Source organism: Falco rusticolus, chromosome 14 (assembly GCF_015220075.1).
Source record: "Falco rusticolus isolate bFalRus1 chromosome 14, bFalRus1.pri, whole genome shotgun sequence".
NCBI classification, from domain to species: domain Eukaryota; kingdom Metazoa; phylum Chordata; class Aves; order Falconiformes; family Falconidae; genus Falco; species Falco rusticolus.
In genome coordinates, this window is record NC_051200.1 from 4,432,029 (window position 1) to 4,454,435 (window position 22,407).

General features: G+C 42.1%; 1 protein-coding gene and 1 long non-coding RNA gene across 8 annotated transcripts in view; one reads left to right on the forward strand and one right to left on the reverse strand.

The window, feature by feature from the left end:
- Positions 1–2,071: 2,071 nt before the first annotated feature.
- LOC119157158 lies at positions 2,072–10,378 on the reverse strand. The gene is made up of 3 exons (XR_005107413.1): positions 10,307–10,378; positions 9,654–9,812; positions 2,072–2,119 (listed from the first exon to the last, which is right to left on the reverse strand). It is a non-coding gene; the product is annotated as an uncharacterized LOC119157158 (long non-coding RNA).
- A 36-nt stretch (positions 10,379–10,414) lies between these two features.
- Positions 10,415–22,407, forward strand: part of AMMECR1 (AMMECR nuclear protein 1) — an 88,998-nt gene continuing 77,005 nt past the window's right edge. For 3 of the 7 annotated variants that reach the window (XR_005107411.1, XR_005107412.1, XM_037407710.1), the window contains exon 1: positions 10,419–10,958. Coding sequence is in view for 5 of the 7 variants with exons in the window: in XM_037407710.1 (XP_037263607.1) it covers positions 10,498–10,958 (461 nt within the window). In the remaining 2 variants the exon portion in view is untranslated. Of the gene's footprint in view, positions 10,959–22,407 lie in introns of all 7 variants that reach the window. The other 4 variants (XM_037407712.1, XM_037407708.1, XM_037407709.1 and 1 more) reach the window with 4 other exon arrangements.

Sequence of the window (22,407 nt, forward strand, 5' to 3'; positions counted from 1 at the left end):
ATCTAAGTAGGACTAGAAAAGTGTAATGTTACATTACAGAATTCTGTTTTGGTTAATGTATTTCTAGTCTTCATGACCCTTTTCATGACTGTACAGTGTGGCCCTCACTCTATACAATCCTGAGACCCTTCCCTCTCTACTCCCTCTCTACTCAGCATTTTTTGCTTTTTACAGCCCTTTTACTCAAGCACACAGCTTAGGTCAGTCATGGAGTCCACCTCATGATGGACTGCAGCTTCAGACCTCTGAGTGAAGTACAAATATGATCACATTTCACACAGCTTCTTTCGCTTCTGATACCAGCATGACAACACAGATGATGGTAACATGGCTGTGTTAGAGCCTGGGCTGCTGCTAAGGTGAAGGGAACTTGGGAAAACATGGTAGCAACGTGACTTTAAAATATCTATGAACACAAGGTCTTTCACACATCTTCTTACCTCTATACTGTGAAAAGGAATACAAAAGTCACATATGGCATTATTTCTCTATTCCTTGGATAAACAAGGAGGGCTACCCATGGGGTCAGAATTCATACAGAAAATGCCAGTCTTCTTCATTCCACCTCCATAAAGGTTATCAAGATCACACGTAAGATTTGGGGAGACAAGAATTCTGCATCTCTAGGTGCTGACAGCACTTAGAACGATCTTAATTTGACCCAATCTTCTTCACTCTACCTACATAAAGGTTATCAAGATCACATGTAAGATTTGGGGAGACAAGAATTCTGCATCTCTTTAGGTGCTGACAGCACTTAGAACAATCTTAATTTGATCTGCTTCTGATCCCTTTTCTGTTTATGTCCTTGGTGCAAGTAGTTCAAAGAACAGGATTCTCCTTAACTTCTGCTTCTCTGCAGAAGTTCTCTGAACTTTGTTCTCAGCATCTCTTACTTCCCCCTCTGCCTGGCAGACAAGGCAACCTTTGGGACCCTTGTGCTCTTGGTGTCATCACAGGGCAGAGGTTATGATTCATAGAAGAGCTGTCTCCTGCCAGGCTGCGAGCGGTATGCTAATGTGACAGCTTGGCAAGTATTTGAGAATGTCACTTCTAGCAAAATAGCTGTCCTGAATGGTATTTGTCATATATACAAGCAGATATCCATCAACAAGAAAGTCCTGCAAAATTCAGCTCTAATATATATCTCAAATGAGATGCCTACAGGCACTTTAACATGAGTACATGTCAGTAGCCATATGTGCTGTAATCCTCCTCTTTATACATACCCAACATAATTGGTTCATGCACCATAGATCTAATCTGCATTCTCTGCTTTGGAAGCAAGATTAATCTAAACACTTCAGAATTAGTTCAAATGCATTAAATAGAGTATAAATCTTCATTACTTTGGCTACCAAGCAGTTAAAGAATGTGGCAAATGACCAAATCATCAGTTTGCCATTCAGTTTCAGCTATATGCTGCGCTACCACTTCATTTCAAGTTCTTCAAAGCCCTGCAGCTGAACTACAGCCGGGTATTTAATGCAGAATTGTATCTTTTGGGGAATGTGTTATTTTTAAATGCTTAATAATTATGAATTCATTTGCCATTCTTTTTATAAGCAGGGGGTTGTAATGAACTCATCTGTTATTCATGTGAATGTCAAATGTGTTCCCACAGGAGTTTTATTCTAATTCACTATTAGTGGACTCATAAAATAAAATGCTATCCATTTTTTACTCTGAACATGTAATGCTTGATAATTGTTCATCAAAGGGCAAATGTACTATTTTTCTTTGGCAACTTTCAGTTCTGATTTAACCAGGTAAAGAACTAGGTTAAAAGTAAGGGTACCTTTAGAAACAGTTACAAGTCGATTTGATAAGCTGTGAGTCTTTCATTTAAAATGCAATGAATGAGATTACAATGAGCTAGTACTAAAAAATACTATAAGCATACATGCTTGAACTACACGCATTTAACATAACAGGACAAAATGTACCCCAATATATAATGCCTAATGATAGTTCAATTAAAGACACATTTTCAGTATTCGTGAGGTGATCACAACAGTTTTCATGCAGCTGTCCTATTGCAGTAGAAAATTTAGAGGTGATATACTTACAGGTCACTGCAGGATTTGAATGTGATGACACTGGACAGTGGAACTTTGACCTGTGAAAACAAACACAAACTAAGCAGTAGAAAAACAGAGAATTCAGACTTTGATTTGTTTTGTTTTGTTTTTCCAGAAAGTTAAATATACAAGGGTTTTTATGAAATTATTTCCAAATTTATTCTAAATCCCTAAACTACTGTAAGGACTTACCCTATGAAATGATAGCCCTGAAATATTTCAGCAACAATTCCTTAGATCTGACATGCGGTGCTACACTTCCTCTCAAGTATGTCAAAGTGACTGTTCCAGTCTTGAAATGCTCCTTAGAAATGCTAACCAAAATGAATTAATTATTATAAAGATGCATTTTCAAGGGAAATGGTAACAAATCCAGAATCCCACTTATAATTGGAACCACTAGATTAATATATGTATAGTTTTACTATAAAATACACAAGCAAAGGAATTCTTTTTTTCAGTTGAAGTAACAGAAGGGTATGCTTTTAGTGTTAAAGATTATCTCAGTTACTTTTTTCTGCATGGAAATGGTCATTTCCTCAAATCAAATGTACAGTGTTTAAATCAAAATATATTACCTCTGTGCAATCTCTGGCAGTCAGTAGATTATTAGAATATTAACTATGAATAAACGATTGAGAAAAGCATGCAAACCAAAGCTCAGATGCGAGTCTTGGTGATCACAGATACTTCAATATGCTAAAGATTGTAACTTCATGTTTTGTAACGGTTAGCAGAAAAACATAATAAGGAACAGTGCTTCCTGAACACTATGACTTCTTTTGTAGTTGAAGAAATACTATTTACTTTACATTTTAAAATACTTTTTACTTTATTTTAAGTAATGAGCATGTTAAAACATCAGTCTTTAATTGCTGCAGTGTCAGATAGGAGGGACGGAGTTACATAACGTGAAAATAGGAATATCAGAAACTGTGAATGAAAGGAAGAGTGCAGAAGAGGGCTAACACTACTATGCCATGAAATGGGTGAAACTTTGTTGAAGCTTGCATGTTTATCAGCTGTTTTTTATTCAAAATGAATGCAAGGTATTTATTTTATACATTACTGTGACAAAAATTATCACCTCCAGCAGGCAGCCTGAAGGCACTTCCCTAGAGGGAGAACACAAATGTGGGAGATAAGAATGAGAAGACATTCAGTTTTGTTTAATGGAATTTGTGCGTGCATGGATGCATATATATAAATACCACTTTCCTTGAAAGCAGAGGATAGCTCAGGAGACCTAGGAACAGACAAATAATTCGTCAATTTACAAGGGAACCTAATGGTTTAAAAGGCCTTGTTTTGAACTCATCATTCTGTAACGGTGAAATTCTATTTGACTTCATGGGACTAATTTGATTTATACATGTCTGAAAGCAGAATTGATGATTTGCAATAGAAAGTACATTAGAAAATATTATGCTGGAGAACATTAATTCTACAGAAGGGAAGCAACACAACTAATGAATAAGTAGCTATGAATAAGCGAGGTACTGAACGCTACCACTTCCCACAGATTCTACTTTATTCAGAAGCTTGCAGGACTTGGGGTTCAGGCTTGCTACTCTCCTCTAAAGCCACGAGGATACAAGAAAGAGTTATGGATGCAGTGTACATGAACTGTTTGGCATTTGCTACCACACTCAAAAGAAAAAAAACAAACCAGAAGAATCTGCAGGACCGAATTCATGAAAACAGATGGGGTGAGGGTGAGAGGTGACTCTGAAGTGCCACAAGGATCAGCCTTACTGAAGCTGCACTCACAAATTGCCAATGATGAAAGTAACAACTGCAATGAGAAAGGTTTTGCTGAAGCCTTGATGGCTTTTTGCCACAAAGGGTAACATCTGCTATTAATTAACATTCTATTTATACCTCTAGCCTCTTTTAAGACAATGTATTTAGTGCTTTTAGCAGTTAAAAGTTGATCGCACTGAAGCACCAGCACCTTTATGGCAAAACACTGGCATTTGTCAGGGGTTTTTTTGGGCAGAAAAAGATAAGTGCACCAAAGTGACATAAATGGTGATTTTATAAACCTAGTCAGAGGAAGGAGGATCGACATGACATTCAAGGTGACATACACAGATCAGAAACACTAGAAGATACAAGGTTAAGTAATTTGGGCATTGAATATAAAGAATGCTAATACTTACAGGGAAAAAGGAAAAAAATACATGCAAAAATAATGTTACAATACTGAAGAAGGAGAAATACTTACAACTGACATACATATTTTTATAAGCTGCAATAGTCTACTGGAGCTAATGAACATTCTTTCAAAACAATAGGCAAAATATTTCATGAGACGTGACTAGAGATACCCAATATAAAGTGATTTGATGTTTCCACGTGGAACACTGGAAGCAGTTCTTGGCCACTGTAAGATTAACAGGTTCTTTTGTAGAAGCGAGAATGGTAAAGGGCAAGCAGAAGGATTCACTGATTTTTTGCTGCTCACAAAGATTAAAGAAAAAAAGTTCTTCAGTCTTTGGAGAAAAAGAACAGTATATCTCATTTCTCTGAAAGGTATATAGAGATGACAGCTTCAATGCTAAATACCAGAGCAAGGGAGCATGAACCTAAGCTAAGAACTGGCCGTTAGAGGAATTGAGGTGGAATTCATTTACACTAAAAGTTAGATAACGGTGCAAAAAGATAGCAAAAGCAACAGCCAGAAGAAATTAAATCATTTCACAAGAAAACTAAATAATATCTAAAAGAGGAAGCTCAATAGAGTCTTACATCAAATGGAAGATCAAAATTAACGCTCATCATGAGAGCATTTCTGTCATCCTAATCAATTAACATTGCTTACATTCCACTCTTTTCTGAAATTTCTGCTCCTTGCATTAACTAAATTTATATGAAAGTTTTGGTTTTGTGTTTTTGGATGAGATACAAAATCAAGTGCTGACCACTTGGGATGGTTAAAGATCTAGTGCAATTCTTAGAAATAAACAGGCATGTGATCTTGGTGTCCTGATCAGATTTTAATTCTCCACAGTTGCATTCTAATTTAATGTTAAATTTACTAATTCATTTAAAATTAATGACTACATTTTCCTAATACACCTCAATTGTTGTGTCCTATTAGATTGTTGCTAGGTTTCATTAAGGGTGGCTGCATGATTGCACTGGATAAACCTGTCTACCTATATATTGGTATAAATTTATTAGCTTAAAACTTTTAAAGCTAGTACTTTAGACTCTTCAAGAATGAGAAATGCTATTAATACATATGGTTGCTCTACACGAGTGGAAAACATTTTGTGAAGGAGACCAACTACAAGCAGCCATGTCAAAAAATATGTCCTAAGGCTTATTATTAATATATCAGCTAGCATAAATCACTGTAGCTCCACTGACCTCAATGAAACCATGGTGAATTTATATTGAGACTATAACTATGTAAGCCACATCTTTTATCACTGTACAAAGGGAAAACACATTTTAAAAGGATAAGATATTGCATTAACATAATATTTGAGGAACATTCCAGCTCACAGAATTATGTTAAAAGAATTCCATTAAAAAGTTACTACTAGTCTCACCTTTCATTTATTGCAAATTCTTTGATCCTTAGGTTTTTAACAAAATACCTTTTCTGACTCTGTTGACACATTTAATGTTTTTATATCTAGTTAGAAAAATGTCCAGTCATAGATATTTAGCTTGACAAATGGTATTTTAGAATGCATGGCGGCTTTTTGGTTTTCTTGTTTGTTTGTTTCGAGGGGTTTGTTTGGTGGGGGCTTTTTTTGTTTGTTTTGGGTGTTTTGTTGTGTGTTGTGGGGTTTTTTTTTAACAACCCGTTGCCCAGTTTTGCAGTGCAAGCTTCACGCACAGATGGTTTAACAGGACCAAACCCTAAATTTGCGTAAGAGTGAAAAATGTCTGTAAAACAATGTTAATTTTAAAATAACACAGATTGGATTCACAGTATGGTGAAACTATAACATAGCTCAAAATATGAAACAGGGACAGGATTCCAGTAAAACAACATGTGAGGACCTTTTGTCTGCTGGCTGGTATCACATCCTGAGATGACTTTTTGTACAAGATTTTTTAGAAGAGACTTCAATAGGGGCTTGATATATGGAACAATAGCAGGATATGGCCTCTAACTGGTAGGAACAATTACTGTTCTCAGACATGTGCAAGTTTACTTTCATTAACTTTATTGAATTTTGTGCACACTTTCTGGCCTAGATTCAGAGCTGCATCTAATTTCTCCTGGGGACAGCTAAGACAGGGAGCATACTAAAGAACAGTGACTATTCTTTCTAAGCAGAATATACTGAGGAAAATTCACATGAGCCTTAAGAATATGATAGACCAGTTTGGGAATAAAGTGAGAAAATAATATAGGCAAACCCACTTTCTTCCCAGCTACACCCATAATGCCTTGTAGGCTTCAGGGCAGGGGAAGAGTTGTCTAGACTATCTCCACAATGGGTGGGAACTCCTCAGAGCAAAGGAATTTTCAGCACGTAAACCTTCCAGTTTTATGGCAGGCCCATCTGAAAAAGATCATTATGATGGGAAGATACAAAGACAGAATTTAACCTTTGAATTTTGGGAGATTTAAGTACATACTCTTCTCTAGAATAATAACTAACTAGAATAATAACTAACAACTTCATAGAGATGCTTGTTGTTTACACCACTCAATTTTTGGAGTTTGGTTTTTACAGAATTAACTGTGGTACAATGTTTCCTTTAGTTCTAAGAAAGTGGAAAATGATGTATTTTGAGAATAGGGCTCTCTGTTTCCCTTTCTTCCATTTCCTAGCTCTGACTTTTCTACAGTCTCAAGCATAAACTACTTCCCTTCACTTTCACAGCCCTTTATCTTTCATAACTTCCCTCAACTGGTTTTCTTCACCTATTATTTTAAATTCAAACACTTAGGGGATTTCTGACAGTTTCCCCATAAATGTGTGCAATGCCACTTCAGGCTGCGTCTTCTCTTTTTTCACCAGTACTGTTTAAGCTACCCAAGGCTATTAATTCTCAAATTTTTATTGCCACCCCAATAGGCCAACACAGCTTTTTGTGCAGCCCTTTGATACACCAGACTGCAGAACTGACTTGGCTGAAAAATAATCGAGGGAAAATAATAATTGTTTTTCAGCTTGATCTTCTGCCTCACATCTGCACAAACAGCTGCATGAACACAACAGAATGGGTGGGACAGGAAAGAGAACAATTAGCTGAGGTAGAGCTGCTTAAACCAACATTACCACTACTGCAGAAATGCACATGGAACCACAGCCTAAACATGCTATTTTAAGCACCCTTTTAAATCCCTCACCTGTCACAGTGCCTATTAAAAGAATTGATACTAATAAGGCAAGGATTATATCACTCCTGCTTACTGCTGCAGCCCAGTTTTGGCTCAGTGTTTCCTTGTTCTGGTTGCTCTTGACTTGCAATTAGATTGTAAGATACTGAGAACACAGATCATCTTTTGGCCTACTTGAGACTAACCTGACTTCTACTACAGTCAGTGCAAATTTTACCTTGGATTCAAAAGGAATTGGATCATGCCTTAGGATACAATTTCCCCCAGATACTAGCCATTCTAATGTTTTTGTTTGAGAAGGGCGAGTCTTCAGAGCAGCTTTGGATCACTGAGAAATATCTTTCTGCAAATAATTCTATTTTTCTTATCATCATTTCACTAACAGCTCTTTTCAAGAATCACAGGTTATGATTTTTAATTAAAAAATTAATTTTAATCTCCCACTTGTAACAAGTGACAATTCTAAAATCACTGGGGCTTTGGAACATGAGGTGAGCAATAGTGGTAAACAGCTGGAGTCATAAAGGAGAGCTACATCACACCTAAATTAAAGTGATCTAATTGCACTACCATACTGACTCCATTCGTACTGTGCTAAAAGAGTTTTTTATACTGAGTTCACTCAGTCCATTTGACTGCATATGAGGCACAACATAATCATCAAGCAACAGGAGAACATCTCCTAAAGTTAGCAAATTATAGAACTACTATATACATGAAGGAACTGTACATATTCAGGGTTCCTTGTAATAAGAAGCGTAAAGGTCCTTGAGACTTAACTGAACCAAAGGACCAATGGACCAGATGTTGCAGTTAACAGAAGCTGACTTATTCAAAGAATAAACTCTTCACATATAAATGGAAATTTGCCATTGAGCCATGAAAAATGTTTTGTGAGCCTGCAGTTCTCTCTGCTTTGAGATACTGACAAAAATACAATTGTGTCCTCATGAGTCCACTAAACAGTAATTTCCACAGTTCTGTTCATGTATTTGCTGTTGTCTCTACAAAAGAGAGATTTGGTATACGTTACATCGCACTGAGGTAAAATAGGAGCACAACTATAGGCAAATACAGCAAAGAACATCTGCAGAGGTGGAAAATGTAAGGTGTTTTTAATAAGTAATATATTTAATTTACCCTTTTATTCAGGGACCCTTGCAATACAATATTTAATCCAAAAGCAATCGCTGTGCACTACCAGTAGTCTCAGTACTGCACAAGGATGTCAGTCCTAGCTCTGAGACCTACACTGAACCTTACATTTACCTGCCGCAGTAAAGTGAATGATTCATATTTGTGTCTGTATCAAAAGCCTTTGTAATTACTTGATACTTTTGTAATTGTTGGTGTTAAATAACGTCGGATGGTAAAAAAAAATAATTAGAAAAAGCCAGAATCCAATACCTGGAGAAACTATTTCCCCAAAAGCAACAGAAGGTGTCACTGCTAACTGATTTTAAACAAATGAATCCCTTAAGTGGAAAACACTGTCTTTGTTCTGAAACAAAGTTGTTGGAGAAAGGGGAACTAAGTTCCTTTCTCAAGTATTCTCCAGCTCCAAACATAAACATTACATTTAAAAATGGAAAAGACCACTTTACACCATCTAATTCTTCTCCTTTCTGTTTGCTGTTATTCCCTGCAGCTGTTTCACCTCAGGCTATGATTCACTCAAAGCAAGAGAAGTTTAGGGTATCTGGACAGAAACCCTCAAAGGGCTTTTTAACCCATTAGTATTAGAGCTCTAATAACCAGGGATTTTCTCTTCAACTCCACAATAATTTAAGATTCAGACAAAATTAAGAGCATAAGGATACTGGAGAAACCATTTCCAACAACAAATTTAAAACTGAGTCTCTAAGTAGTTTGTGACTAAGTCGTTTTGTGAAAAACTTTCTGTGGCCTGCATTTTAGCTTGGCTAATGACTGTCTCTCTCTCTCTAAACTTAAGATATTCTCTTAACTATGTGGCAGTCCTCGCTCCCTTGTCTTCCTTGATATTGTAGTGTTGCTATTCTATGTTAAACAGCTGTTACATCCAATGCCAGACATGGCTGCATAACACTGACAGGCGAGGTGTTATTTTCTATATATACATACACACAGCTTTTGAAGTACTTTACGGCCATTTGCAAGCCTCTCCATAAATTGAGATGTCTATCTATATGTGAGGCTAATATAAAACACATTTCCCCTCCCACCCTGGTAGTTTAGTAAGCTTAATTTTAGATGTCTGGAGCACTGCAGGAACTCACTTTTCCCTCAGGACTCGCCTTGCCAAGGGGTCTGGCCATGAGGAAGCCTGGGCAGCCAGCACTGAGGGCTGTGGTCCCACAGGGTGACAGTTGCTTGCCCTGTAGCTGAGGGCCTGTGATCTGAGCCGCTACTTAGTGGAGGTGAAGTCACTGCCAAAGCTGTAATTTTAAAAAAAACAAAACAACTACTACTAATAAAAAAAAATAGATGAAGCCCATGGATTTAGCCATCGCAACGGCATGTTTAATAGGTGCATCCAGGCACTCTGCAGGCTCCCAGCCTGCCGACTCCAACACAGCCCCTTGCTTCTCTTCCCCCCCTTCTCTTCCCAAGAGAAAGGCATCTCAGGTCACTTGAATTATTTAGCGGGGTGTTTTTAACCATCTCAGGGGCTTTGCTTCTGCCGTGCAGCTCCTGCAGAGCTTGGTTTTGCGGGTTTATTTTTTTTAATTTTTTTTTTTTTATATATAGCACGCGGGGTGGAGTTGCTCCACTTCCCCGGCAGAAGGAGGAGAAAAGCACGGGGGGAAGGCGAGAGGGGCGGCTCGGCGTGTGGAGGGGAGGGGAAAGGCCGCCAGGCCCCGCCGCGGGCGCCACACCTGCGGGCCGCGCTGCCCCCTCGGCCCCGGCCCCGCCAGCCGGGGCCACTCACCGGGTCGCTCTAACGCAGCTCTCTCTGTGTCTCCCCCCCCTCCATCTTCCTCTCCCTCCTGCTCCTCATTCATTCTTCCCCCTTTCCCGCCGCCTCCCTCCCGCCCCCTCCCCGTTGCAGGCGGAGCGGGCCCGGCAGGAGGCGGAGCGGGCCGCCGCACGTCCCCCGGCCGGCCGGCCGGCCCCCCCGCCATGGGTCGGAAGCGCTGCGTGGGGGGAGACGGCTCCAAGATGGCGGCGGGTTGCTGCGGGGTGAAGAAGCAGAAACTCTCCAGTTCCCCTCCCTCGGGCTCGGCCGGCCCGGGAGGCGGCGGCAGCGGCTCCCACTGCGGCGGGGCGGCGGCGGCGGGGGGCGAGCCGGGGGCGCTGCCCCCGCCAGGGGGCCCCCGCCTCAACGGCCTCGGGGGGCTGGCGGGGGGCGCCGCCGGCTGCGCCCTCTCCCCGCCGCTGCCGCCCAGCTGCGGCGGGGGCCCCGCCGGCCTCTCCCCGCCGGCCGCCTCGCTGCTCTCCTCCCCCGGCGCCGGCTCCGGCGGGCCCGGCTGCAGGAAGATGGTGGTGTCGGCCGAGATGTGCTGCTTCTGCTTCGATGTGCTCTACTGTCACCTGTACGGCTACCAGCCCCCGCGGAGCCCCCGCTTCACCAACGACCCCTAGTGAGTATCGCCGTCCCCGTGCCCCGGCCCGCCGGCCCGGCCCGCCCTCGTGTGCGCCTCGTGTGCGCCCGTCCCGCCCGGCTTCCCCCGGCCGGCCGCCCCGCCGGCGCCCGCCTCCTCGCCCGGCACCTTCCCCGCCGCCCGGCCCCTGTCCTCGCCTGGCCCCGCGCGGCCCGCCTGTCCCGGGGCCTGGCCCGCGGGCGCCCCCGCGCTCCCCGGCGTGCCCCGTGGGCCGCGCAGCCCTCCCGCCCCGGCTCGCCTCGCCTCGCCTCGGGAGGCTCCGCGCCGCCCGGGCGCGCTGTTAGCCCCTGCCGGCCCCGCTCGGCCCGTCGGGCGCGGGACCGGCCGGTGGCCTCTCCCCGCCCCGCTGCCTCACGCCCCGCGGGACCCGCCTTTGTGCGAGCGCGGCGGGCCGGGCTCGGCTGCCCCGGCGGCGGCGCCCGGCCGTCAGTGCCCGCTGCCTGCCGCTGGTTCGGGTTCAGCGGCGCCGGGGGAGACCGCTCCGTGCCCGTTTCGCCCGCAGCCCTTGCCGGGACCCTGCGCTAGGCAGCCGCTCCCTGGCCGTGTGTTCTGCACGAGCACGGGCCTCCGCTTCCCCAGCGCGGGGTGGTGAGTTCCCGGTGTGGGACCTTCGTGCCAGCCCCGCATCTGTGAGCGCTGGGGTGCCGCTCGGGCCCCGAGCCGGGCACTCGTAATGCCACTTGGGTCTCGGACTGCGCAGAGCCCTTGCTTTGTAACGACCCCGGAGATCACCCAGCGCTGGGCATCCCCGAGTAACCCACCACCATCAGACTCCCAGAGTTTCGAACAGGTCATGTCCAAACACCTGTTACTCCCATCCCCCTTTGCCTCCCAAGCCTCTTCGCAAGAGCTTCCACCAAGGGCCTGCTCCTCTCCCATCCCTGGCCACTCTTCAGCGTTTGTCTGGAGCCCCGTGCCCTGCCACCTGCAGCAGTGACCCGCTGTGACAGCGCTGCCCGGTGTGCCGGCACCTGCAGCCTGCCTGCACCTTGGAGCTGCGCTGCTGCAGACGGAGCTCAGGCACTCCAGGGAGTAACTTCTCTCTGAGAGGAAATTCCTTCCTCAGCTGGGATGAGTTACCGAGTTGTTGTGTGCTCCCCGTCTGTTTGAATGCAAAGTGAACGTCAGGAGTTGTTGAAATTAAGTTTCCGCTGTTTTACTTTGCTTTTGAATGAGACGGAGCTCATGTGGTGAGCTTCCAAGCTTTAGCTGACACTCGAATGTGTTGGTCCACCAAGAACGCATGTCACTTGTTTCCTGTTACGTATAGCATGACTATCAAATCCGTGAGAACCCATACTTTATTGGTACTTACTGAATACAGATTTTTTTTTTTTGGTATATGTCCCAGTCCCTCGTGCACCCTCACCAATGCAAATGGTTATCATGCAGTCCATGTTTCGTTAATGAAATGTGATGGATGATTCTCAGTGTTTAATGTAATATATTAATGATCTGATCTGGAGTCCTTGCTATTCGAATGCCCAGGATCTATACATCTCTTACATACTTTCAGCTGCTGTCATGACAACCCAGCTCTGTGGATTCCTACTTAACCTGCCACCCCAGCAAGTCCTCCCTATATGCTCTTCATAACTCCTCTGTGATTACATCAGAGTGCCAATAATGAAAGGAGGGCAGGGAGACTCCGCTGTGAGTCTCTTTACCTAGGTCTTTTGCAAATCCACGTCTGTCCATTTGTAGATACCAACTGTTTAGGAGCTGCTGCTCTAAGTAGCCATTTTGCTTTGCATTGTCCTGTATCTGTTCTCCAGCCCTGACCACCATAGGTTACAGCATCAGCTTTGTGCCATTTCACTCTTTCATTGCTGTAAGAGAGCTGAATTCTGTCCGTGCCTCTCTAACAATATTACCTTATTATTATGCTTTTTGATTGTCTCATAGACTGTTTCGTTGAACAGATTAGTGCTACTGTCTCTGTTTTATTAGTGGAGGAAACTGAGGCAGGGGTGAAGATCTCACCACTGTAATGTTTTCCAGTAAGTGCTTTGATTCCTCTTAGTAACTGGCAGACGCTTCACCTTTTCTTCTCCCACTTCTTACTTTAACAAGAACACAATAGCAAATTAAGTAAAATGAATTATATTTTTCTAAAATTCATGTGTGCCTAAGTGTTCTTCAGATTTAGTCGCTAGACCTGGTAAAAAGTTGCTGTGTTCTGAAAATGCCACTGCCATTGCAATTAGTGGTATCATTTCTGCTTATTCCTGTGCTTGGGCCAGCATGCACAGTTGTACAGATTGAGAAATGAGCTAATCATAATTTTATTTTTTTCCCTAGTTAGTTTTCACAGAGATTAGTTCCCTCTAGGTTGCGTGGCTTCACAAACACTTGTGCTGCACAAGTGTGAGGTAGGAATAAGCAGACAGATGGCAGAACTGCTGCTTGCAGCAGCCTTGTGAGATGATTATGTTTGTGCAGTTGGGGAAGCAACTTTGAAAAAGTTGTTCGGTATTACATGTAAAATTCTAGGTCGGTGAATACATTGCTCCTGCTAAGTGTTCAGAGGCAGCATGACTTCTAGCATATAAAAGATTTGTAAGCAGTCTTATCGATAACTGGGTAGCTCACAAAGATATGATGTGATCTTTGAAGATGAGTTTTATCCTGTACAGCAAAAAAAACTGAATGAGAAGTGGCATTTTTCAGTGAATATACGTTGTAGCTTTCTGCGTGGAATCCTTTCAGAGGTTTTATCCATAGACAGAAATACGTGCACGAAGAGTGGTAGTCTAAAATAACAGTTTGTATGTGAATTCTATAAATATTTTTTTTAAAATTACATTAATTATAGGGAGGATGAAAGACCTGTAAGCAGGTATCCTCACACAAGCATGACTCATTCCTTGCAGGTCTTTGAACAATGAAATTGGGCATGATCAAAGAAAAGCAGGTGGCTGAATCACTTGGACAAGCGGTTCTGGTGTGTTGTCTTTTGAACAAAACCTGCTTGTGACACCTCCGGATTTTTGTACCTCTTTGATGCCCAGATGAGTACCACGGCAGGACTCATAGGGAAGGAAATTTGAAGCAGTTAGTAGGAATGAGGCAAAATGCCTGTTTTGAAAGGGTGCAGGTTTTGGACTCTAGCACAGCCCATACATGGGTGAAATAGTTGGCATTTTCATCTCTCTGTGCGCAGCGCAGGGTGTGGGGTGTTGGTCAAGGGTATTGCTAGGGAGCTGATGGGTTGGAGAGTGAATCGTGGAGTCGAAAGAAGATAGCTGGAAGATACTGAATCTGTCCAGCAGTGTCTTGGTGAGAATAGGCTCAGCAAATGCTTCCAGCCAGAGGCTTCCATTGATCTGCCAACATTTTATTGTATAGCTTTCTTCTACCTATAATTTCACTTTGCTTTGAGTTGGTCTCTAAGCCACCCCTTCCCTTCTTCATAGGGTATGTTCTGCAGGGCATGTGCTTTCCCCTTGCTTCTACCAGTGTGGTGGCACTCATGGGAGGAATGTAAAAATTATCCTGGAGCTGTGGAAGGTGATAAAAAGTTTGATAATTGCTGCCCCAGACAAAAATTGTCACTTGTACAAAGTGGCATTCAGACACTGTTCTTGAAACTCAGTTTGATGAGTGAAGTTATGGAAGGCTGCAATTGATTAAAAGCAGGTTTTTTTAGAAGTGGAAATAGAAATAAATAGTAAGGGAATGCAGGAAGAGTTGTAGAATCATTTTACCCCGCTCATTTAGGGAGAAGGAAAAATAAGTAGCCTTTTTTCCTGTGTTTCTTGCCTTTCTGACAAATGACTGTCATCCCTTTATTTCCTTTCTGGTTTGCTTCCGTGCCTCCGTGATTGGTGGAAACAATTATCATGTCCTGCCTTCCATTGTGGAAGTGGAAAAGGGCTGCCCACCAGTGCGAAGGGGCTCAAGGTTCTCGCTGCTCACTACTGTGTTTCTTCTAGTGGAAAAGTGTTTGAGTAGAAGTTACAAGCATGTGCAAGGACGTTGTGACAGGATGGGAAGGGTAAGCGTGCAAAAAGGAGTTCAGCTGAAACTGTTGTGGGAATGAGGACGACTTTTTTTCTTAAGATCCTCACATCGTCTGCTCACTATAAAGATTTCCCTTGGTGCACAGAAATCACCCTTTTGAGTTTTTGATCCTGCACAGTGCCTTGAGCTCTTCAGCTTGCCTACTTGATTTTAATGTCGATGCCTTTGCGGAGAAGACATTGCATGGCAGTTCAGCAGGTTAACTCATTTGCCAGTTGTTTGCTTCTTTATAGTCCCTTCCTGAAGGTCATCTGCTAGTGAACAGGATTATTTTAGTGGTGACCACTCACACTTGGCACAATTTGTAAGGGGAATAGTTTGTTCTGCCCCTGTCATCTGGTACGTGGTAACCAAGAACAGGATTTTTCAGCTGGAATCACTAATGTGGCCTGTGCCCTGCTTCCCATCTGGCTGAGGAGCTCTTGGGAAAGATGTTTACCACAAGCTCCTTGCATCAAATGCCTAGATGATGGCTTGCTCATATCCTCATCTGGCAGCAGGGGACGGTGCCAGAGGCATTAAATGGTGTGTGTAGCTGATCTGCATGCCTGTGGTAGATCTGGTGCTTTAGGGAAGCGTCAGACCCGCTGTGCCTGCGCAGGCTGCCAGCCCTGTGCACGCGCGGAGGCTCCAGCCGTCAGACAGAAGCGTTACTGTCGACCACGTTCTTTGCCACAGGAATAATCTGTATGGCTTGGCCATCTTCTGTGATTGAAGGCCTGTGGATTAAAATATTTTCTAGGTTATATCCAGTCTTGACCTAAAGACTTAGCTTGGGAATGCATCAGTTCCTTTCTTCATTGCTGGCTTGTGGTACTTCGCAGCAACTGCTGCATTTGGCTACAGAACACAGGTACAGATAGGCTGCAGTGTTGATGTGCCTGACCTTTGGATTTCATTGTGGGTTTTTTCAGGTCTAAGATGTGTCAGTTTACATATTCTAGAAGGATGTGGAGTGGCAGTACTACGCTACCTTAATTCTTCATTAGTGAAGTTTGGAGATATTTAAATTCTATATAGTTTAAAAATGCGGACCTAGCTGATCTGGTGCCCATTAGTTTTCACACTCTCAAGGGAAGTTGTGATTCTGCTCCGAGTGTAACTTGACCCTGTAGTAAAGAAATGGTTCTAGAGTTTGTTACTGGCCATCTCATTTTTTGCCTTAATTATTATCTTGATATTATGTTGGCAGCAGTGGTGATTTGCTAGTAATTTAGATTGAATTCATTTAAAATCTTCCTGTGCAATCACAAAGCTGTTTTTTTTCCCCCCCAAAAAATGTTAAATTGGTGCCTGATGCATTGAAGAAAGATTAGTTTTGTCAGTAGGTGTGTACATATGCTTACACATACATGTAAATAAAAGTGTTACGGCCTGCAAGTTCACAGCATTAGATGCTTTTCTCAATTTCTTGTTTCCTGGCTGCAGCCCAGCTTCCTGTTTTAGTCTTTACAACTTATTGTAAGGTTTAAAGTTGGAGCCTTGTGCTTGGCTCCTTGCTTGCCTTGGTATATGTTTCTTCACAAACATTTTTGTGAAACTTTGCCTGGAAGCTTACCAAACTATGACTTTTCATATTGTCTTAAAAACCAACATTCTTCCTCCACAATCCCTACTCAGAGTTCACCAGTAGCTGTTGACATTATTATTCTTGATGTCAGAAGTTTGAAATTTTTTTTTTTTTCTCTGTGGAACTTAGTTGTATGGCAGTGGAGACTTACACTGTTGTGTGGCAGACTCTGTGCAATAATTTGTATTTATTGTCACGCTCAGTAACATTACACAACAGCTATAATGATTGCTTGGTCATGGCTAAAGATCAACACCAGTAACAAAACAAAAAAACACAGCAATGAAGCACACAGACAGGGAAGTGTCCTCTTATGTCTGTGTGTCTGTCTGACTTCATTCTGGGGTTTGTGTGTTGTGGTTTTGTAGAAGCTTCATCATTTTCTTCTGACCTAATACGGTCTTTAACTGTTGAATATTAAGTGTTGGCATATGAAGTGTGGTTCTTTCAGAGTGGCATTCTGCAGCAGACATTTTTAAAATACAGTACAGTAGAAAGTGTGTATTTTGGCTGACAATGGCAGTGCTCAGCAGGGAATTCCCAGCATATTTGAAAGCAGGACTGGTGAATGCATCTTGGTACAGCGGAGGAGGACAAGGGGTAAAGCTGCATGGCTACAGAAAGAACTTACCTTTGCCAGTAGGTTAATCTTCTGGTATGATAGTGAAAGCAGAAAACATTGCTATGATGAGCTCCAAATTTGGTTAACTGTAATCTGAGGGATATTTCCTTCACAAACTCATTTTAGTGAGCTGTTCATATGTCCAAGTAGTTTCTATTAGTACAGGAGATCGCGTCATAGACAGTCTTAAGGATGGACCCTGGTTTTGTTTCTTCAGCTAAAAGCAGTCACCAGAAAGTTACAATAAATGCTCTGATTCACCACAATATTAGTTTTGCACAAGTTAATTGTTCTCATACACCCTGTGGAGTGAGGAGGAGTCAGTAGCCACCTATCCCTGTGCCATCGGTCTGGTCATTTGTTTTTATTGCCTGCTTTGTTTTTACATTTGTATCTTTTGTCGTGCGTTTTCTTTTACTTTATCTTGTACTGAAGATAACTTCCTGATAAAGATTTCCAGATTTTGACACTATTTTTGACATTATATATTCCTATTTAACCTGTCTGCCTGTGAGGAAAAATAGGTTTTGGGTCTGGATGTGAATTACTGCACCAGTACATCTAACTCTTAATACTCTTTGCTAGAAATTGTTGAGAAGTTAATGGTTTAAGAATGCAAATATTTTACTTGGAGTTACTAAAAGAGTGCAGAGCTCTGCCTCTTCTTCAGTTGAGTTAAATGTGGTGTTCCTTGAGACGCTTTTGTAACTGTAACGTTGTCTAGCAACAAATGCTAAAACAAGAGAACCTAACATTGGCATTTTTTGGTCATATCTGTTAAACAAGTGGATTGTCATCTAAGTGCATGGGTAGTTTTGTCAGCAAGCCCTAAACATCCTTTTAACTACTCATCTGCAGATAAATAGGGAGTAGTCACTACTAATGACAACTAAGATACAACCTGGAAATAAAAGCTTGGAAGACTGGGCTGGCTCAGTTCGCTTAGTGTACAGATCTAGGCTGTGACCAGTCAGTGAATGAAATATATTTGTCTCGTCCATAGTTTTTGGTTTGCTCAAGACTCAGGCCATAATTAATAGAGCAAGCTCAGTGTGCTGGTCTGTCTATTTTTACATTAAGTACTTGTTTACAGTTAACTGCAGGTTTTCCATAGCATCAAATTATTGTCTTCAGAAGTGCTGGTATGCTAACACAGAAGTTGTTTGAGCCATGCGCTGGTGGTTTCTGTGGTAAGAGTCTCTATGGAAGGCAGGAAAGATGCAAATTCTTTTGAAATAATAGTAGACTGGTCAGAGTTTGGCCAATACAGAAACTGTTGCTAGGCTGGAGGCCAAAACAAGTCCAGTCAGGCCCTGACCCTCATTAGTAAAGCATTACGAAAATGCTTGACCTTTCTTATGATGTTTATACTCCTATGGAGTGGGGTATTATATTGGTACTCAGTTTAGCATTGCAAAATTTGCATTTGAATAACAAAATGGGGCATCTCTACTGCAGTTAATTCACAAATTCTCAAAAACATATCTTTAATAACAAAGCATGTTAGGGGTAGCTATAAGATGAAATGTAGATATTAAGTTGGTCCTAGTGCTGTATTCAGATAGCATGTAGTTAGTAATTTGAACTTGGACTGATTAAATTAGATTTCCTTACTGTTTATTAGTGCTGTGATACATGCTGACCAACCAAAAGCTGTGGTGTTTTTCAGTCCAGCACTGTAAACAACAGCAGGTATCTTTCCTGGGCTACCTGTATGACCTTTTAAAAAAACCCTTCATTTTCATAACCAGAGTCTTGGCAAAGTGGATCGGTGTAAAGGGCTTCATTTTAATTGGGATGCCCCCCCTGCTCCATTTTCCATAAACATTTATTTGGTGAGTTACTCGTTGCATTTTTCACATCTCTTCACTCGTGTTGTCCCCCTAACAGACTAACATATGTGTTTCTATGCCTTATAGGATATACCTTAAATTTATTGTGATCTAATTGGGCTTTGATAGCTTCCTGGAAGGCAGTGCTTGTTGTGAGGATGTGGATGTTGCTTTGCCAGACTGAATACTTGCAGCTAGGGTTATTAAAGTGCTAATTTCGTGAGAATGACATCTTATGGAATGCAGAACGGCTCTGCTGAGTTGTGGCAAGGTCGCTGGGGCAGCAGCCATATAGAGAGATGTATGTCTTCCGTGCCTTTCTGTGTTACAGGGAATGAGTTCTCACAGTACTTAATGCCATAGAAAATCTCATTTTATGCCCTTCTTCCCATTAGCTTGAACTCTGTGGCATTTTTGGGAAGGTCCTGCCTAGGGCTGTGATGTTTGTAATAGATGAGCCATAGACATACTCCTGTAATTTGCCCTTTGCCCCTGTGCCAGAAAAGATGTCTCCTCTCCAGGCTTCACTGGCACGTGGTGGGTTCCAGCGTCTGTGACACTGCCTGCTTTACTGGGTGGTGCTTGGAGTCCATGCTTGAAACAGAAGAGAAAGGAGGGAAGGATCCTTGTCATAATCCTCTTCTAATCAGCATCAGAGTTACTTCTGCTTCATCCTTTCCAGAGAGTTAAATCACTTTCCTTGTTTTCCATGTGGCATTTTGCACAGAGATAAGAATTGTGTGGATGAAACTCTGGAGTTCATGAGTTTTAGGTAAATTAAGAAAGGTGGCAAAAAGCATGTTGTCCTCCACTGATGGGCAACAATATGGGTCAACTAAGTAAATCTGGTGGCTTCCAGCCCCTTTTCCAGGTGACACTAAGAATATAAGGATTGGGTGTCACACTATTTTCCTTGCCCGCTGAGTGAGCACAAGGGTAAGTTCAGCTGCCAGTAAATGACAAGTTGCAAGGCAGTTCTTTTCAGTATAAATAATGTGCTAAAAGATTGACTTTTAGGGAAGATGACGTGCTAGGTAGAGGTCCCTTATAAGCTTTATAAGGAGAAAAACATTTTTTTTCAACTCCTCAGCAGTTTGAATGCCAGTCAGAAAAGCACTGCACTGGCCTTCTCCAAGTAGTCTTTCTGCAGAGAGAGTATTGGAGGCTGAGGAGGTGGTTCGAAAAAACCCAAAACAACAACAAAACAAACCAACCACAGAAAAGGTGTAGTTGTCCTGAGGAAAGAAGCCCTCTTCAAAGACTGGTGCAGTCCCTGAAGGGAGGTGAGTAATTGCAAGTGATGTGTCACTTAAGCATGAGGGGAACAAAACTTCAGCAAGTCACTGGCCTGGATGAAAAACTGCAGCCAAGCCACAGAAGGCAAAAGTTCTTTTGGTACAGTGTTGTACAAGCAGTTACCCAAACTATGAAGAACCAAGTGAAAATGTAATATTTAAACTAATCCCTATTGACATGCTGATAGAATGTGAAATTCTAGTGATTAGACTCGCTCTTCCTGAAGAAATAAGAGTATAATTCTGGCTCTGGTTCAGTTCAGCTGGAACTGAAAAGTAAACAGATAGAGAAGAGGCAGGTGACAAAAATCTCATGTGGGTTACTTGCCACCATAATATCTGAATTCCTGTAAAATGCTGTGTGTAAAAGTTGAAAGAAGATAAAGATTGGTGCTGTTCATTTGGAAGGAACACTGGATAAAACCAAGCATTAAAAATAAAGGGTTATAAAGATAAATAGATTACAAATTACCTTTCTTTTATTTCACAGAGAAAAGATTCAAGTGAGACAAGTACTCCTGTGTATGCTTACCATTGTGGTCTGTTTTCACCTCAAGGATGAGTTATTGCGGTTTGCTCTGCTTGAACAGCTTGGCCTTTTAATGTAGAAATCTAAACCACTGCAAAAAGGAGCTCCCAGTAGTGCCTCTTTTTTGGGAGAACACGAAATCTGTGCTCCAGGTTATCTGATGCCAGCTGCTTTTTTCTCTTCTCCCTGCCCCCCCCCCCTCCCCCTTTTTTTCCTTTTGGAGGATTTCAAGGTGTTGTTTTTTTAACATATGTAAGTGACTTGGAATAACCTACTCAAAGCCTGCCTACTACCCTGTACTGTTCTGCTAACTTAAGTGTGTTTTCTTCCCCTTTCAATGTGTCGGTGGTGCTCAGCAGCAGATGAGTCTTACTTGTCATAAGCTGAAAGTAGTTACACTAGACAGGATAGATGAAGATAGAAGAAGGTGATGAGCATTCTGCTGCTACAGTATGTTTTATGCGAAGTGGTTGGAAATAAACTTTTGTCCCTGCTAAGTAAGTGGGCTGTGCCTGAATGCTTCGTGGTATGGTTTCTGTAAATCTTTGCAGCCTGTTTGAGACTGTCAGAATTCATGGATTGATTTATGAAGTCTATAGGTCTGACTGTTTCTTATGTTTTCACTGAAATTTTGTCTTAGTTTAAAAAAATTATCGTTCTTTTTATCCCCAAGAAGTGCTAAGCCATTGAGACATGATACGGTTTCATCTTAAAGGCCCATATGCTACGAACTGGAGATGTGAGATATTTACTCTTCCTCTGAGCAGTAGTCATCTAAACGTATGAATCACAGGCATACAACCAAAAGTTAGGCAACATAAGCATAATACACTTTCTTGGTTGTCATTTTATGTAGAATATTTAATGGAAATTGTTCTGGAGGAGAGAATGAGCAATCAAAAGTGATCTCTCGCATTTTGACTCTACAATTTCGGGTTTTGGAGATGCCAGAAATTTCTTGAGGAGGACGTTGCAGAGAGATCAATAACCTTCAGATGGTTCCACAGATAAGCCCTGTATTTTTTTAAGTGATTTGATTAGTCTAAAAAGAAAAAGATAATCTTACGTAAAAACATTGATTGGCCGTTGGACCTCTGTGTGTTTCTAGGGTTTTGTGGGTTCTGTCCAACTTGTCTGTACGCAAGTTTATTAGAGGAGGCAAGTGTGGCTGGAAGGATAAATCACTGCAGTGAGTTGGAAGACTTCTGTTTTGTTCCTGGGCATTTGACTGTGGTGGACAAACCTGGATGAGACCCTCAACCTCTCTACTTTGTGTTGTTACTGAAAAAAAAAGAGGTACCTCAACTGCTTTTCTTTAGGTTAGTAGCAAGAGAAGTTGGCTACTGTTGCAATTGTTCTTTCCCTTGACTGGGTTGCCCTGCCAGGAAGCTCTCCAGACTTGGCTCAGGATGTTTTTGCCTAAATTGGCAACTTGGAGGCATATACTTCTCTTTTTTCTTTTTTTTTCCCTTGTTTTGTTTTGGGTTTTTTTAACTATTATTCATTATATCTGAAATGAATCATGGTTGTATTCATATTAGCTTGAATCCTTCAAAG